The following is a 17,693-nucleotide window of genomic DNA, read 5'->3' on the forward strand; positions in this document are numbered from 1 at the left end:
TATACAGTTACTACAGTTGTATAGCGATAGGATGAAAACAGCTTGTTACTGCTATGAGTGTAATGGTGTAGAGAGGGAGTCACATGAAGCTTAACATAAGCAGTTAATAGGCTGCTCAAAAAACTCAAGGCTAAAGAGTTGAACTGATTGTATATACAGACATAAATAATGGCCCTAAACTGTTTAGGGGCAATATTCATCTCTGTATACAGTAAGTACAGCTGTATAAGGGAAACACCCAAACTTGGCAGTTTGCTGCTGTTGTTGAATGTGAATGTGGAGTGTGTAATCCATAGGCTGAGGATGGTGAAAAGCAAGAAATATTGTAAAGCTAAAGATGGACAGATTTTGAGCCAGGTGTCTGCACAAGTAAAGCTGTGCGGATATTCTTCTCATAAAGAAAAACAAAAAGTGTTTGTTTGTTACTGTTGTGGATGTGGAGAAGGTGGTTGTGGTGTGTGTGTGTGTGTGTGTGTGTGTGTGTGTGTGTGTGTGTGTGTGTGTGTGTGTGTGTGTGTGTGTGTGTGTGTGTGTGTGTGTGTGTGTGTGTGTGTGTGTGTGCGTCTGGGTGTGTGTGTGTGTGTGCGTGCGTGCGTGTGTGTGTGTGTGTTTGTGCATGTGTGTGTGTGTGTGTGTGTCTAGGTGCCTGTGTGTGTGTGTGTGTGTGTGTGTGTGTCCGTGTGTCTAGGTGCCTGAGTATTTTTGTGTGTGTGTGTGTGTGTGTGTGTGTGTGTGTGTGTGTGTGTGTGTGTGTGTGTGTGTGTGTGTGTGTGTGTGCATGCGCATATGCATGTGTGTGTTTGTGTATATATGCATGTGTGTGCGTACTGTACTGTAGATGTATGCATGGTGTGTGTGCATGCGACATGCGTGTGTGGAAACAAGGGACTCACGGTGAAGTAATGCACCCCAGTGGGATCCTCCAGCAACCTCTCGAAGCTGACAGCCCAGCTGGCCGTCTGGTCCACTCCACTGGGCCGCTCACTGGGTGCGCTGGGCAGGCTGGAGTTGCTGCTGGAGCAGTTACTACTCCCCACCGGCACATCCCCCTCCATCACATTTAGCTCTGCAGGTTGAGATACATACAGTGAGATAGTAAACCTAGAGCGGCAACACGCACGCATGCACGCACGCACGCACGCACGCACGCACACACACAAAGGAATGCATGACCGTGTATGCAAAGATCCACCCACGCACATCATCATCCCCCCTCACACAAACAAACAGACACGTGGTGGGCATGGCAATACATGACCACACACTCATGCAAACTCGACCCACCAACGCCACCGGTCCACCCATCCGCCCACACACACACACACAAACACAAACACACACACAGACACGCACACGCATATACACACACACATACACACAAACACAAACACAATAATGCTGTTTTTTCTGGTTAAATAAGTTAGTGAAATTCACTGAGATGTGAAGCTGGTTAATCGGTCTATCAGTTGCTTGCTACTGCTGCTACTGGTAGATTAGCTTATTACCTGAACATGGTCAAAAATTGTTGCTGTTCATTTTGACAAAGCAGCAAATTTCAACAGAGCAGTGCCCCCAATTTAGAAATACTTCAGAGATATTATGGACTCACTTTAACTTGAAATACCTAGGCCTACATGTGAAAATTAATAAGGTGTGCCCTCCATGTTGAATGACATTTAGAACCCATTAAAAGTAGACCCATGGTAGAATAGCTAGAGGTTTGCTGACATCTTTCTATCATGGCTGACTCAGGAAGGCTAATTGAATTGACTTGATGTTACAACCTCTATTGCTAGTACCATTTCAATAAGCGACAGTCACAACACAATGTTTTTATCCAGTGGGGAAAAAAAATCTAGATTAGGTTAGGTCAGTGTGCAGGTAATAAGATAAAGACCCTTAGCAGTAACAATACATGAGCTACAGCCAGGTAGCTGATGAAGTAAATCCGTCCGTAATTTCTCAGTCTGCCTTTCTGTTCTCATACTGTATGTGTTTGCACCTTTTTTGGTCTCAAAGAGGCAAGCTGACTGAGTGTGCTTGAAAGTCATGAATGCACATCACATGATTTCCTTTCTCACATAAAGCTGTCAGCTGAAGTGACAATAAAGGAAGTTATTGTGGTGAGCCGACGGCTTTAGAGCAGATCAATGAACGAGTGACAGCGTCACTTTACAAACACCAAACCGTGCATGGTTTGTGTCTAACCGACATGCTTGACGTCATACAGGCTATTCTTCACAGGAAACACTTCGGAGACAAAACACGGTGGCTTCTGTCCCCCTTTCCTCTTGTGCAAAGTTGCATCAATATTCAAAGAGACATGTAGCATGCCACATTGTTGATGGCTACAATTAGAGACAAGGTGGATCTACTCTGTTCATATTGTACCTTAAAGTGAGGATAGCCTATATACAGAAATATCATGCACTGTACCTAAGTAGTGTTAAATTGATGAAAAATGAAATGGCTAAATGTTCCCTGCTAATCCCTATGTAGTCTTTTGCATACTTCCTATATCTCAGACTAAATAAAAACATTTTTTAAGAATTATGTTTATATGTTACAATTCATATACATGGGCTATCTAATGTTTAAATAACACATGGCCCATGAGCAGATGATCCATGAAGTAATGAATGTTGCATCATGCTCACTCCTCCCCATGAACCACTTCTGCCTTTTTCACACGATTCATACATATTTAGCCATTATTTTGGGCCTATGGATTTTGTCCTCTTTATTGCTGAGGCGTAATAGGTTACTTGCCATGCCACAACCTCTGGTGCAGGAAGTAGTGTGGTGAAGCTACAGTACTGTCTACCCTAGAACAGCACGAGGCTCTAACTCTCTCCACTTAGAACATAATATGCTGCACAAAATAAAGATAGATTGATACCATATTGTGGATATCATACTATACATCTGTACTAGGAGATAAACACTTCATGCTGCTCAAATAAGTAAGTGGAATGTAGACTTTGATGTTTAGCTGATGATTATTGGCTTAACTGGAGCAGTTCAAATTCAGGATACAGTACATATTTTAACAAATATATACATTTATATGATGTTCCATGTGGTCAATAAAGACCACTACAGATATGAATTATGGATATTTTTTAAGAATGTTTCCTCAAATTAACGTACAATTACTGGTGAGCACATGTACGTATGTAAATAGGCCATCTGCTAGGCTACTGCAAATTTACCCACATGGATAAAAGGGTGCCATGTGAAATGTCCGCACATATCATCGTCATCATCATCATCATCATCATCATCATCATCATCATCATCATCATCATCATCATCATCCCATACATGCATCACTCATGTCCTAAATGGTGGACACCACAGGTTCCCAAGTTGGCAATGCACACTACAGCATTTGATGAAACCATACACAGTGTACACACATATGTAATACAGTACACATAGTGTTAATTCGACACTTAGAGAATACTCTGGGACAAAGTACAATCTAGAAGATGTTTAATTGACTCTTTACGTGTTGAATTGACACTGCCAAATGTACTGTGTATCAGGCACAGTTCTTCCTTGTTGTTTTTACACCCACCCACACAAAGGTCAAGGGTCAGGCTTTTGTGCACTGAACTGAATATTTGCCGTCATTTGCATGAGGATAAATTCAAAGCTAAGGCTCGACTCACCTCCATCGGATGCTGCCAGCGCCTGTGAAAAAACAAAAGTGAAAGGTTTTCAGCGCGGCACACATTCTCAAAGGCACACGGAGGGACGGCCCATAACAGGAAGTATCCCAATAAGCGTTAGAGAGTCTGGCTGGCTGCATGCGCACTCTCACCGCACACCACAGACACATCTGCGCAGCTCTGACTGCACTCAACATGACACAGTTGTGCTGGTGTCGAAACAGGGCATTTGGAACTGTATTGAGAAGCCCAGAACTGAAGGTGTGATGGTGTCACGCTCCAGAAAGAACATTTCAGTCAGAAAGTCCAGTTGGTCAAACTCAAACCCTGGATGAATCAGAGTCTTTCCAGAGAAAAGGACATTAAATCATCTAGTACTGGCATTACACATCTATAGTGGCCTTCCTTGTAATAGAAGCTTTATTGTACTTTAAAAAGAGAAGGTCTGAGGAAAGATTGTCCCCATAACGAAGACCATATGCCAGACAGCAGCACCGGCTACAGACGCCTCTTCAACAATGGCTCCTCCTCCTATATATGGTCTAGCTATCACCAGAGCCATTGAAGGGTTGGTGACATGATTCACATATTCAAATAATTCCAGGCAGCAGCTTTCTGTTCGCTATAGACTAACACAGACACTAGCACATAGTAGAGATGAATTACATTTACCTTTACCACAACGTCTGTGTTCTACACCCACTTCCTGGAACTATTGGAATGATGTCGATGGCGATCTATGTCTCAAAGGCTCCATGAGTAAAGAATGGAACACTGAAGTCAATGGGATTAGCCTACCTCCTACCTCCATGGTCTAGCTAGCACTACTCCGGGGTGGGGAACCTGTCTGGAAAACCTTTTTGTAAAGGAATCTTAGAAATTGCATATATTCAGGGGATCTAGATAAGGTAGGGTCTGATTTAGAGGTGGCTGCCTTCAATATAGGCCTAAAGTGCAGGGCGAAATCCGGGTTTGTGTTCATAGTACGGCCCTTGGAGGACTTTTATGGCCCTTGAAGAATTCGAATGAAAAAGGTTCCTCACCCCTGAGCTATATGATATCTTCTTATCTTGGATCTGCCCATTGCTGCTGTCTGTGATGCAGCAACATTATCATTTGCATGAAAGTCAGTCTAGCCAAACTGCCACTTCTCAATCGTTCTTCCTGGTTGATGAAAAATGAGGGAAAGCCCAAAATGCAACATGCAATGCAAAATGTGCAATAAGGTCTTTGTATTTATATCAAGTCAAGTCAAGTGGGTTTTATTGTCAATTTCTTTACATGCACTGGTCATACAAAGAATTTGAAATTACATTTCTTGCTTTCCCATACAGACATAGACTAATCTAGGTAAGGACATAGACAGTATAGACATAGACAGTACTTATACATGGACTTAAGACAGTATGGACATAGACAGTGCTCATACAGACATTTAAAGTGCAAGACTGGACAACAGAAGACTTGTAGAGAACATACATTAAGAGGTAATTGTTGTGCTTTTTTTTTTTTTTAAGCAGACAACTTAATTTCCTTTGGGATTAATAGAAGAACACTGCTCTACTCTACTAAATAAAAATAAATAAATCCGATGGGTTGCAGCTCTGTGCAGTAATACGTAGAGAAGGGGTGGGGAACCTTTTTCATTCGAGGGGCCACTTCAAATTCATCCGAGGGCCGTAAAAGTCCTCCGAAGGCCGTACTATGAACACAGAAGGCAGCCACCTTTAAAACAGACCCCACCTTCTCTAGATCCACCTCTATGGACATGAACACCTATTGGATTTAAACATTCCAGGTCATGCACATTTGAATAATAAGAGATGGCGTGATCAAAGGAGCCCAATACCCTATATCAGGGGTGCATAATTATTCGGCAACTTTGTTTTCAACTGGGAAAATGAGCCAAAAAAAGAGTCCTTTAGCGGCAAAACACTGAAATTATGTCGGGGGCCGGATAAAATGGCCAGTAGGGGTGGCTGATTTATTCATGAGTCACTACAAAGCCTGATCACTTGCTACCACGTCAATGGATAATACAACGGCAAAGCTTTCCACAGCCATCAGTGTTTCTGCAGCACAATACATGTATGTCTCTATTTTTTTCTATTGTTCAACAGTCCTACAATATTCATGCATCATGTACACAGTACACCATGACATTATGTTTTTTTCTGTAGGAAAAAGGAAATGTTTGGCAATTTAGATATCTCAAAGACACTCTTTGCCAGGGCCATCACCATTATGTCTTTAAAATGCATACTCATCACCGATGCAATTCTTTGGAAAACCTCATCACCTCTCTGAATGGATTCGCTTGAAAGCATTTGGAGGGTACAGTCAGAGACATAATGGTGGATTCCAACATTGTGGACCCCATACGTCTGGCTTTTATCCTGACACATTGTAGCTTTTTGCGCATTGCACTCTTGCAATCTTGCATATCCATATTGCCTTTTCAAATACCACCTGACATTGGCCTACCCTTCACGCAAAAGTCTGTCAAAAACAGCGCACTGCGCTCAACAGGAACACATTGAACGTCATTTTGCATAGAGAAGCAGCATTCAAAAAGAGGAACATGTCTTGTCTCCTCCTAAAAAGTTATTTTGAAACCCTGTTCATGAAAAAAGTTCAGATCCTCATCAGACTGAACGTCTAAATGAACGTAATTCTAGAGGGTTGAGTGACAAGGACATCTAGAGAGAACATTCACCTATTAAGTCGAGCATCCATACAAGATTTAATTTCAGGTCACACACACATTAATACACTTCCACATACCACACACACATACACCAGTAGACATAAAAAATACATAATATATGTGGTCAGACACACCCACAAACAGCCACATTTACCAGGAGAAGGACTAAAGAAATGGTTGCCGTACCTTGTGCCCATTTGAAATCCCAGGGTTGTTGAATTTCAAAGACATATTTCCAGTTTCATGAAAAAAGCCAGAGCTTTGAGGAGACCTCGAGACTCTGAGTCTTAAAATGTCTGTGCTTTAAGCTCACAGTCACTTCCTGCTCGGGCAGGAAGTCTTGCCATGGTGACATGCCGCAAGAGGATGTGTGGGCACTCTTCATAAACATACACACAAATCTCTTTGACCTTCAGACAGGGGCAAGTGTCGAAGGAGGAGAGTAAGGTGCACTACGCTTACAAGTATATTCAATGGATACTAGTTTGAGATTATTCAAATATTCAGTACAAACATGCAATAATCACAATAAGACATCTCATCATCCCAGTCTTGCATAGCTCACAATTACATGATGTGTTGCTGAAATGCTGTGTCATCTTAACCTCCAGACATACTGTACACAAGCACATATTTCAGAGGCTTTTTTTTTGCGCAAAGATGTTTTGCAAAGTAATTACAAAGAAAATAGGAATACGTTTAAAGAGCATTTACAAATTTGATCACACAGGGCAGTGGTTAAACTTACACAGTTAAATTAAAAGAAAAGTGGTTTAAAAGAGTGTCACCTTTGAAAAAGTGAGTGCTCGACTGCTTGTTGTGAGTGAGGCGCGTTCCCCAAACTTCCTCCGAAGAGACGCCCTCAGAGTGAAGTTACTGAAGCCTCGGGTGAGATCCTGAAGACTCATCCTCTAAGGATCACAAATGTACGATTTATACGTTGTAAATCCTGCCGCTTCAATTTAACAATTAGAGAGTACTCTGGGGATAAATACACTCTAGAGGATGTTAATGTCAATCAACTCTCTAAGTGTTGAATTAACACTGTAAGATGATGTACTGTTTGCAGCGCTGCAAAAGTTACAAATTGTCATGACATCCCAGTGCCACTTGACAGTATTTTAGTGAATGTCCAACTCCAATGTGTGAGCTGAGAGAGTTCCCTCCTTCCTCCTTACACAGGTGAGCCATGACAACATCCACAGCATTAATAAAGGCAATAAAAGTCTTATTGTATCTCAACACAATTTCATTAGTAATTGCAAGCAAGCAGCGGTCAGCGCTCAGCAATCACGCGACTTGTCCGATTTATAGCCTAATAACCAGAACACACAAACACAGATGGAAGGGAAGACAGATTTAGAATAGACAGATGGATGGAGGAGTAGAGGAATAGATGGATGGATGGATTGTGGTTACCTTTTCCCTACTTCTGGCTGTTGTTTTGTGTGCTGGATGGCCTTGCTGGTGGATGTTGGAAGCCTCCATAGTGGTGGCGAGGCAGTACATGGTGCGAGTGTGTGAGAGGCAGATTGTGTCTGGGGAGCCTACAGGAGGGGAGGATATGAGAAGGAGAGCAGGAGGAGAGCAGGAGGAGAGGAGAGGAGAGGAGAGGAGAGAAGGAGAAGGTGAAACTTGCAGCATACAAAGGCTATCACTAAGCAAACATCACCCCCTGCCATAAAACACAACCCCACATGGCATAAAAGCCACCGAATAAGAAAACACCAGTTGCAGAGAGAGAGAGAGAAAGAAAGAGAGAGAGAGAGAGAGAGAGAGAGAGAGAGAGAGAGAGAGAGAGAGAGAGAGAGAGAGAGAGAGAGAGAGAGAGAGAGAGAGAGAGAGAGAGAGAGAGAGAGAGAGAGAGAGAGAGAGAGAGAGAGACTGAAGTGGATAGTGATGACAGGAAAGTAAAAGTATGTCATTTTAATAAAGAATCAAGCATAACCAGGCTGTATCAAGCCATACTTCTCAAAGTGTTTGCAAAGCTATAAGGAGAAGAGAGTTTGTATCACTGCGTAAAGTCAATGGAATGATACAAAATGAGTCCGACCACTTTCGACCAGAATTTCAGTTTCCATAATAAAAGACTATATGGACTATCTGGAGCACACACAGATGTTTAACCCATTTTAGGCTAAGCCCTTTTTGGGGAAAGGTCCTCTGTCTATTGAAACCTAAATATCTCAACCTCTGAAGCACATTCAAACATGAAATAAGTTGCATGTAAAAGCTGGGACGTTCATTTGGCATTGGAATGTTTTCATGCAGTTCGAATATACCCACATTTGTAATTTAAAAAACTCAAATCTCAAGAGCCTGAATACAGCGTACATGTAGCTCCAGGCTAAAATGGGTTAAAGCCAAAGGTACAGTACAAGTTAAGGTTAAACACTTAACCTGTACATTTACTCCAAGTACACTGTCATCACAATACAATGACGTAATTTACAAGCTTTGAGGAATGAGGCCCATTCTATCGGTCATTGTATAGGGACATTTTACAGTCAGTAGTCAGGCAGGTAGGTAGGTAGGTCAAATACCGTTTTCACTGCCCACTTTGGCCTCAATAACATCTCAAAAATGCAAATACAGTGTGCTGTTCTAACTGCTATGAAATTCATTGTGTTCGGTTTTATATTTCTGCACGAGGGATCATTTGAATAATATCTCAGCCGTGGTGTATGAAAATGTAATGAAACCGCAAATTACTTATAGGCTTACAGGCATCTGTTTTATTACCCATATAGTCCATAAACCTCATTCCCATTAGTCTACAAAAAAATTTCATTCACATTTTAAATGCTCTAGTCGCTTTGCCCTGCGAGCACATACACAGATGTCTGAATGGGCTTGATAACGGTCCTCCTCAACCCTGCTCTGGACCTACCCCAGCAAGCTCAGACCAGCCGTCTAACCGGCCAACATTTGCATAACTGTGGTTAATGTGTTGTGCGACGGCAACACCTGTTCCCCCTACTCTCACCTACCTGTGACATCACTTGAGCTCTGAGAGCAGTGTGAACAAGCATTCCGCTGTCCCTCATTGGCTGTCCAGACGGGTGCCGTTGGCAACACAGGCATCTGTGTTTTCAGCGCATCAGAGAGGAGGCCAAATGGAATAATGCAGAGTGTGCTCACTGAGGCTGACACAGAGCCATGGATCACTCCAACTCCTGTTGGATACAAAAAAGGTGCTTTATTTCGTTTCCATCATGTTCAGTGTTCAATGTTTCTCTGCTTTTTCAACATATTCATGTTATAGAGTAGATAGTAGATATCAATTATTGATCCCGAGCGAAATTAAGGTGTCAAGAAGCATACATACATAAATACAGAGGAAGACACACAGACATTACACACAACATTGCACATATATTCACCATAAATATATTCACAAGGTCAGGTCTCTCTATCCCACTCACACACACTCACCCACAACACATACACATACTTTCTTAAAAGTATATTAATATATACTGATTGACTTACTTGTTGACTTACTTACTTGTTGATGTGCTATTTTGAACGTAACTTTGAAGAAGCTGTGGATTGATGTCCTGAGAAAAAGTTTTCATTTCAGCGCAAACCACTTGTATGTTCATCATGTTTTTTTCTGTGTGAAGTGGAACAGGGCGAAGATGAAGTTTAATCTATCAGGTTTCATCACTCAAGGCGGTAGCACTGCAGATGACAGTCATATCAAAGTGTCATAACATCAAACAAAACAGTGATGAGAGAAAAGACACAATCACAAATAACCACAACAAAAGATGTGTTTCTCTCTCGCTATTCCAAAACAACTTCAAGTCTTCTTCAGTGAGAACACAGGTCAAACTCTGAGTCAATTTCATCTTCAAGTTGTTTCAAGTTGAAATAAAAAAGTAGCTTGTTGGGGCTTGTCTTAGTACAAAACTTGTCATCGCTGATGAATTATTTTATCCATCACTACATGACAATAAATATCTTGTAGGTCTATATTGTGTCTATACTCTAGACATACATTCTGCATGTACTGTACATGTATATGGCTTGAAACTCCCCAGGAGCAACAAGCAGCATCTATGAATACATGTTTGTGCTGGAACCAGTTTGATGCATTGGTTGCTCCTTAATGCATGTCGTACTTGCAGTGGCACGCTGCAAATAGTCATTGAAAAGTTACCATTGTACTACAATACTACAACATAACACAGGACCTTTAGTAATGCACTACGACTTGGTCATTGCCATTTTGTTAACACGTCTTGTCTTCACGGGCTAAAGGATAAAGAGAAGGGTGAACTCTATCTCCCTCTGCTGTTCAAGACAAAGGTCTGACACAAACAAAAAGACAGGGAGTGCGTTGCAATATGCGATCTTGCCTCCTCCACTTGCCTCCTCCACTTGCTTCTCTCCTCGTACCAGGAAGTAATATGTCATGATGACATCACTGACAACAGCATTATATTTCAATATCTTGCAAAAGCTCAATTGTAGAGTCTTTTTCTCATTTGCAATTGGGATGGTGAATGAAAAAAAGTCCCTCAAAAGTTGTTGTGGCTAGGCTGACAGCTGGGAAACTTTATAGTTTTCTCCACGGAGGAGGGGCCAGGAGGCGGGACGAGGAGACAAGCGCAAGTGGAGGAGGCAAGGTCGCATATTGCAACGCACTCAGGGCCTCATTCCAGCCTGCATTTTAGGCCTGCATCTGGGCACATTAGACATAACTGGGGGAAGGACCCCAGAGTCTACTATGTAGCATAACAGATGGTTATGTTCAAGTCAGAGATGACAGATGGTTATGTTCATGTCTGAATTAAGTCATGTTAAAGCCAAACTCATAGATTATCGTATGATGTGGATCACATTGTGTGTGGAGAGAGAGAGAGAGATAGAGAGAGAGAGAGAGAGAGAGAGAGAGAGAGAGAGAGAGAGAGAGAGAGAGAGAGAGAGAGAGAGAGAGAGAGAGAGAGAGAGAGAGAGAGAGAGAGAGAGAGAGAGAGAGAGAGAGAGAGAGAGCTGCCTGTCTGTGACAGTGTGACAGAGTGCTGTGAGATGTCTGTGGCTTCTTCTTCTTGTGTGGCAGGTGGTTGGGAGGGATAATCCAGGTAAGTCTTTAATGCAGCAGAGAGGCGGAGGATATGCAGACAATGGCCTATGGGGTTGGAGCGGAGGAAGGGGAGGCAAGGCAAGGCAAGGCAAGGCGGGCAGGAAGGAAGGAGAGGCATATGAAGAGATTGCTAATTGAGGCCGGCTAATCCTGCTCCGTCCCGTCCGAGCCTCCACACTCCTCTCTCTTCCTCTACTCCATCCGAGCGGCGACCCGTCTCCGGTCCTGAAGCCAGGGCGGCTTGCAGCGGTCGCTGGTTTTCATTGTTTTGAGGGGAGCACCAAGGCACTCATTGAGGTGGCTGTTGGCACCTTCCATTGGAGATAGCGCTGCTCTAACCAGCTGGGACTGAGCATAGAATGTAGCTTCGCTCCTCTCTCTCTCCCTCCCTCTGAACCACCACTGCCTGCTCCACTAACACCACACCATGGGGGAGACACAGAAGGTAGGCATGGTACTGTGGAGGTACTTAACACTTTTTGAATTGTCCTCTGTTTTCTCAGGTTGTCTCTAGTATGTCTGTATGTGGTATGAATGTTTGGTAGAAGTCGTAGATTGTAGAAATTGCTCAGGGCACCCACTGCTGTCAGATACTGTTCAGGTAGTTGTTCACGGTTGTCCGTGCCAGTGCAGAACATTCCATTCTTTCATCAGCCTTCCTCAATGCAGGGGTTTATCCACATTCAGGTTGAATGAGATGCAACCTCAAGGGGTCTTTTGTCAGTTTGTGGGGGGACCATGGCTGTTGAAGAAGTTTGTTGTCAGTTGACAACACACTAATAAGTGTTTACCATGGTCGAATGCAGTTGATAAAATACATACATTTTTGATTAGGTCCCTATAGCCATTTGTTTTTTTTCTTGAACATGCTGACAAAGACCATCTGCGAGAGCCAGGTTAGACAAAGACCCCTAGTACCTGAACTTGTTGACATGTGACCTTTGGCCTGATTGTGTTTCAGGGCTTGTTCTCGGTCATTGAGAAGCTGAAGGGAAGCACAGAGTTGGAATTCCGGATAGTTCTTCTCGGTCTGGACAATGCTGGAAAGACCACGTTACTCAGACAACTCGCCTCAGAGGACGTTAGCACCATCACACCTACGCAGGTAAGGCAGTGGCGGCATGGGTGCTTTTCAATAGTCATGGGCCGTCATGGGTAGTCTGGCTTTGTCCTCCGTAAAGCTCCAGTCAACTCACATTTCCCTGCATGATATGTCTGGCTCGGGTCTTCTGAGAGGAGCTTACTCGTGTTGCCAGACAACTGACCAATTGGCAAACATGGGAGGGGCGAAAATTGGGTTAAATCAGGTGCACATTTAAAAGCTCAACAGAGTTTGGCCCTCCTGACAATTATCATTTTGTCAATCTAGCCATTCCAGACCCTTTGTACGAATGAAATCAGTATGAGGGTATGGTAAGACATGGCTAGGTCATGTGCTCAGCAGTAGTGGTGTGCATTCAGAATACTATATGAATGCTGTTTGATGGAAGGTCTGTGGCTGGTTTGTGCTCCATGGCCCGTTGGTACCCTTATTCTCAAGCAAGGAAACCATCCAAAGGTACCGGTAATCCAAGTAAAGGAAGGATGAATCATCGCACACTGGTATTCTTTGCTGGTAGTTTATTCGGTGAACAACGCGTTTTGCTTTTGCTTCATCAGGTTCAACAGTGAACCTTAAAGAATACCAGTGTGCTGTGTCATCCGTCCATTACTTGGATTACTTTTACTGCACATCACCAGCACCTTGACAGTGGACTCTACTTTAAAAAGGTTCTGGTAACTTGCCCTTTCCCATGTGAAAATAGGGCACCAAAATGTGGTATCACCAGCAGTTACAAGTGAAGTCTAATTTCAGGTTGGGAAAGTCCTGTGGCCTGTTGCTATATAAAAGCATAAAAGCATGTGGTCTGTCAGGCCTGGTGTGATGTTTCTTCTGTCAGTATCAATTGACAATGCAGTCAAAGAAGTGAAAGAGTTAAAGACACACTTTCGAGGTAAATGGCTTAACATGGTGTTCTTATTGCCTGTTGGAAAGACTTTCCTCTTTTACTATTATTACTTCCATGTGCGACTTTAGCACGGCAACACTTCATTTTAAGGGGGCTTTGATTACAGTGTACTTACTCATGAGGTACAGCGGAATAACTGGTGTAATCGCATGTAAGTACAACTGTAGTACATGCTATTACACATATTTTGAGTGTATCTACATACCTCAATAACAATAATAACCATAATGCCCTATGAAGTTTGCCAAAGTGACACATTCTTTCAGGGAGGCAAAGGGCTGAACTGAGGCCCAAGGCACCCTAGGTATTTAGATAATACACAAAAATGCATGTTGTGAGTATGATGTCATAACATACTACAGTTGTACTTACATGTTATTAAACCATTTACTACACTGCACCTGTTGAGTAAGTACACTGAATGGTCTCTTAAAATTGAAAAGAAACCTGTATCGATTGTAACAGCATCCGAGACACGTGATGGCAGTGCATCTATTGTAAGAACTGGGCTCAAAGGTCTCAGCTTTGGCTGACAGTAATGGAGTCACTGTCAGGTTACTCAGCCAGCTGAAGCTAACCTGAACCCAATCAGTTCCTTGAAATGACTAAAACTGTCTAAAAATCAGACAAAATTGACTCATCATTTCAAGTGAACAACAAAGTTATGCTTTGACCTACTTCTGGAATAAGTATAATTATTCACTAGGGCAACTGTAGTGTCTCCTACAACTGTGAAATCGAGGCTAATCAGCATTGCCCTACTCGTTGGTCGATTAGCATAATTCTGCTCTAGGAGTCCACACATGAACCCAGAGCAGATCTACAGTTTGTGGAGGTACAGCTCCACGGTATGCTAAGTTTGGAGTCGCAACCGTGAATTTAATCCTGCTGTTGAAGATTAGCTAGCCCATGAAAGTCGGGGGAGGCCGTAGGCATAGGAGGCTGCTTAAAGACAGAGTAAAAATAGAAGCATGTTTAAAGCACGGTCACAATGCCATTGTGTCTCTTTCCTTGCCTGATTATCGCCAGACTATACCACAAGTGTCCTTCAGAACGGAATGATCGGGCAAATCAGCATGGGATTTCCCAGGCTATCTCTTTCCATGACCATGGCCCTCATTGAGGAGCCCTAGGCCACCTCAGTGGGGCGATAAACAAGTGACTAGAAGTTATTTTTGTGTTAAGAACGCATATCAAGGGTGAAAGGAATGTAGCTAATATTTTGTCTTTCCCGTCAGGGCTTCAACATCAAAAGTGTGACATCACATGGCATGAAGCTCAATGTCTGGGACATTGGAGGACAGAGAAAGATCCGTACTTTCTGGAATAAGTACTTGGAAAACACAGACTTGCTGGTAATGTGGCAACATTTCTCTGTCAAAGTCATCCACATACTCATATTATGCATATTAAAACCAAAGATGTTTTAAAATTCTCCCCTAATGTAACATGCTCTCCAACCCATTTTCAGATTTATGTCATTGACAGTGCGGACAAGAAGAGGTTTGAAGAGACTGGAGTGGTAAGGCAACAGCATGTTTCAACAAATGGTCATCTGTGCCAATCAATCATAGAACATTAACTTACCCTAACGTCTACTCGTCTTCCAGATAGCCGATGATCCTTGCTCTTGTACTTGCAGGAGCTCTCAGAGCTGATTGAAGACCAGAACCTGAAGGGTGTACCCATACTGATCTTTGCCAACAAGCAGGATCTGGCCACCGCATCGCCTGCTAGTGAGATCGCAGAAGGCCTCAACCTCCACACGTACCGTGACCGGGAATGGCAGATCCAGGCCTGCTCTGCTGTGTCTGGCGAGGGAGTCCAGGTGAGACAAGATAGCCATCACTGTACAAAAATTAAAAAAAAAATCAAGTGAGTTAAACCTGCAAATGAATGTTCTGTCGCCTCACAAACACAAGTCAAGCTGATGTTCATCGCACTTTCTACTCAGGGGTGAATTTCTCAAAACCAAAGTTGCTTACTACATTAGTTACTTCGTTGCTTTCAATGCATTTTCCCATTGGCAACTACCGAAGTTGCTAACAGGCTAACAACTTCCCTTTTGAGAAACTCACCCAAGAAATGTATATTTCATACTCATTCTGTATATTTCAATGCAGCAGGTGGGATTACATTTGCAAGGTTAACAAATCGCTGTTTACAGTGTGGTGTTCATGGTCAAGATTGTTGGGTGGTTTTCATTTTAATTTTTACTACGGACAGATCTCAAGATTGTATGCACAATGCACAAGATTAAATAAAAAGTAAGGTGAGGGCATATGGCCACAGAAAGTGTATTGGCACAATGACATCTGCTCACAGATGTCAAGCAGCCAGCGAGAGTCAGAATCTGTTCCATTGGCAAGGGTATTGCAGTAAGGAAGTTAATTTACATCCCAGATTAGTTAACTAAGAGACTCTTCTAAAAATCGAATAATGTCTTCTTGCTGGCAGGTTTACAACTTGCTAATTTAACACACCCAAGTATGTATTAACTACCTCTGCTTTCAATAAAATCATCTGGCAACATTCACAAGAAATTTGCTTCATCTCAAGTCGGTCTCCAACATCAGAAACGATGTAGACAGTAGTCAGTGGTGGGCAGCCACATGTACATGAAAGGGGGCAAAAATATGGCGTCTTCCTCAGCACCGTTGTTAATCACCTCAGTGCTACACAGTGAAGGCACAGTGTTAATTCAACACTTAGAGAGTTTTCTTCTAGGTTGTATTTTGTACCAGAGTACGCTTTAATTATTGAATTAACAATGTATGTTTTTAGTGTGTAATGCTATCTGTAGCATGGGAGACTACAGGCCTGGGCTGTGTTTCTCAAAAGTGCAGTTGTTAGCCAGTTAGCAACTTGGGTATTGCCAATAGGAAATTGCAAGGAAAACAACAAAGTAGCTAATGTAGTTAGCAACTATAGTTTCGAGAAATGTACCATGTGCTGTGTGTCATTAATCTCACTTGAGTCTCATGCTACAGCACAATATGGATGCTCTAACAAAGCTCAGCATGAGGGAATCACATTACTCAGTTTTAAAGACATGCAGTGTTAATTCAACACTTAGAGAGTGTGCATCAACATTTATCATGTTGAAATTCCACCACCACAACTGTACTTTAGTGTGCCCAAACGAGTATGTTTTTTCAGTCATACATACTGTATGTTTGGCACAGACAATAAACCTGAGATTCAAGTTACAGATAAAATGTCAGTTACACACCATTTTACCACCCCTGTTACATTGATTTGGTGCACTGTAATAAAATGTGTATCTTCTTACCATGGGTTAGGGTTCCCCATGGGTTAGGGTTATGGGTTGGTATGTGCTATGTAAGATGCACAGTGTGTGACGTATAGATTGGTCTTAAAGTGATCTGGCAAGTGTTGTAACTATTTTTGTGCTGTGTTCAGCATATATGCTTAATGTTCTTCCGTTTTCTCTTTATTACAGGATGGTATGAACTGGATCAGCAGCAACATTTGTAACAAGACGAAGTGAATGCATATTATTTGTCTACAATGTATGTGTTTTTTACTCGCTACACTTTGTTGTCAGAGTCGCAGACTATCTGTCAGTGCATTACGATTTTGTATGTTTTTTGTACGAAGCTCTCTCAGTTTGAGAACACTACCCAGCCATTACAATATGGAATGAAAGAGTCCACCAAACATACTGATATTTGGGCTAACATATAGTATTGAAACCAAAGCCCTGCCACACAGACAGTGGGGGGAGTGAGTGTGCACTTGTCTTTCCTCAACAGCTTGGGGAGGTCAGGTTTTTTTCTGGCCTTTTTTAGAATCTCACATGGGTGACTCTCCCTGTGCACAGATTTAGAACACTGTAAAAAACAGGCTGAATGTTTTTTAAATGGTAATATTTGAATGGTGTCAAATTCCAGTTTATCTCTCAAAAAAAGTGTATCGAAAATGTGTGTAGTCTAGTCTCCACTAATGTGTTGCTCTTTTACTTAATCCAGCCTTGACCTTCATTGCATTAGCATGTCTGATTTAATTAGTAGACTAGTTGTTTTTGTGACTGCACAAAAGACTGTAAAAGGCTGCATTGTTTAAGCCTGTACAATGACATTGTGTTGTGTTTTTGCCATGTTTGTTATTCAATGAAAGTAAATTTTGCTAGTTCTTTACAAGCTCCTTTTTCCATGTGGAATACTTCATTTCGATGATGTTGGGATAGA

The 17,693-nt window shown here is 42.3% G+C and overlaps 2 protein-coding genes across 3 annotated transcripts in view; one reads left to right on the forward strand and one right to left on the reverse strand.

Moving 5' to 3' along the window:
• Positions 1 to 9,438, reverse strand: part of rgs14b (regulator of G protein signaling 14b) — a 33,870-nt gene extending 24,432 nt beyond the window's left edge. Inside the window, exons 1-5 of one of the 2 annotated variants that reach the window (XM_063203829.1) lie at positions 9,372 to 9,438; positions 7,801 to 7,928; positions 7,170 to 7,292; positions 3,675 to 3,696; positions 894 to 1,066 (exon numbers count right to left, since the gene is read on the reverse strand). In XM_063203829.1, coding sequence (XP_063059899.1) covers positions 894 to 1,066; positions 3,675 to 3,696; positions 7,170 to 7,292; positions 7,801 to 7,890 — 408 coding nt within the window. In that variant the 5' untranslated portion in view covers positions 7,891 to 7,928; positions 9,372 to 9,438. Of the gene's footprint in view, positions 1 to 893; positions 1,067 to 3,674; positions 3,697 to 6,567; positions 6,671 to 7,169; positions 7,293 to 7,800; positions 7,929 to 9,371 lie in introns of those variants that run through there. The other variant, XM_063203830.1, reaches the window with a different exon arrangement.
• A 2,462-nt stretch (positions 9,439 to 11,900) lies between these two features.
• On the forward strand, positions 11,901 to 17,531 carry arl3l1 (ADP ribosylation factor like GTPase 3, like 1). The gene is made up of 6 exons (XM_063202623.1): positions 11,901 to 11,918; positions 12,435 to 12,578; positions 14,721 to 14,837; positions 14,954 to 15,004; positions 15,125 to 15,310; positions 16,946 to 17,531. Exons 1-6 carry the CDS (start codon positions 11,901 to 11,903, stop codon positions 16,991 to 16,993), a joined length of 564 nt encoding a protein of 187 aa, XP_063058693.1. The 3' UTR covers positions 16,994 to 17,531.
• Positions 17,532 to 17,693: the final 162 nt, after the last annotated feature.

Source organism: Engraulis encrasicolus, chromosome 7, assembly GCF_034702125.1.
Source record: "Engraulis encrasicolus isolate BLACKSEA-1 chromosome 7, IST_EnEncr_1.0, whole genome shotgun sequence".
NCBI lineage: Eukaryota > Metazoa > Chordata > Actinopteri > Clupeiformes > Engraulidae > Engraulis > Engraulis encrasicolus.

What these genes read in the sequence shown, in the direction of transcription:
- arl3l1 (XM_063202623.1), top strand. An exon ending in GCACCATCACACCTACGCAG is followed by an intron (nt 12,579 to 14,720) that starts GTAAGGCAGTGG and finishes CTTTCCCGTCAG; the next exon opens with GGCTTCAACATCAAAAGTGT. An exon ending in GGTTTGAAGAGACTGGAGTG is followed by an intron (nt 15,005 to 15,124) that starts GTAAGGCAACAG and finishes TTGTACTTGCAG; the next exon opens with GAGCTCTCAGAGCTGATTGA.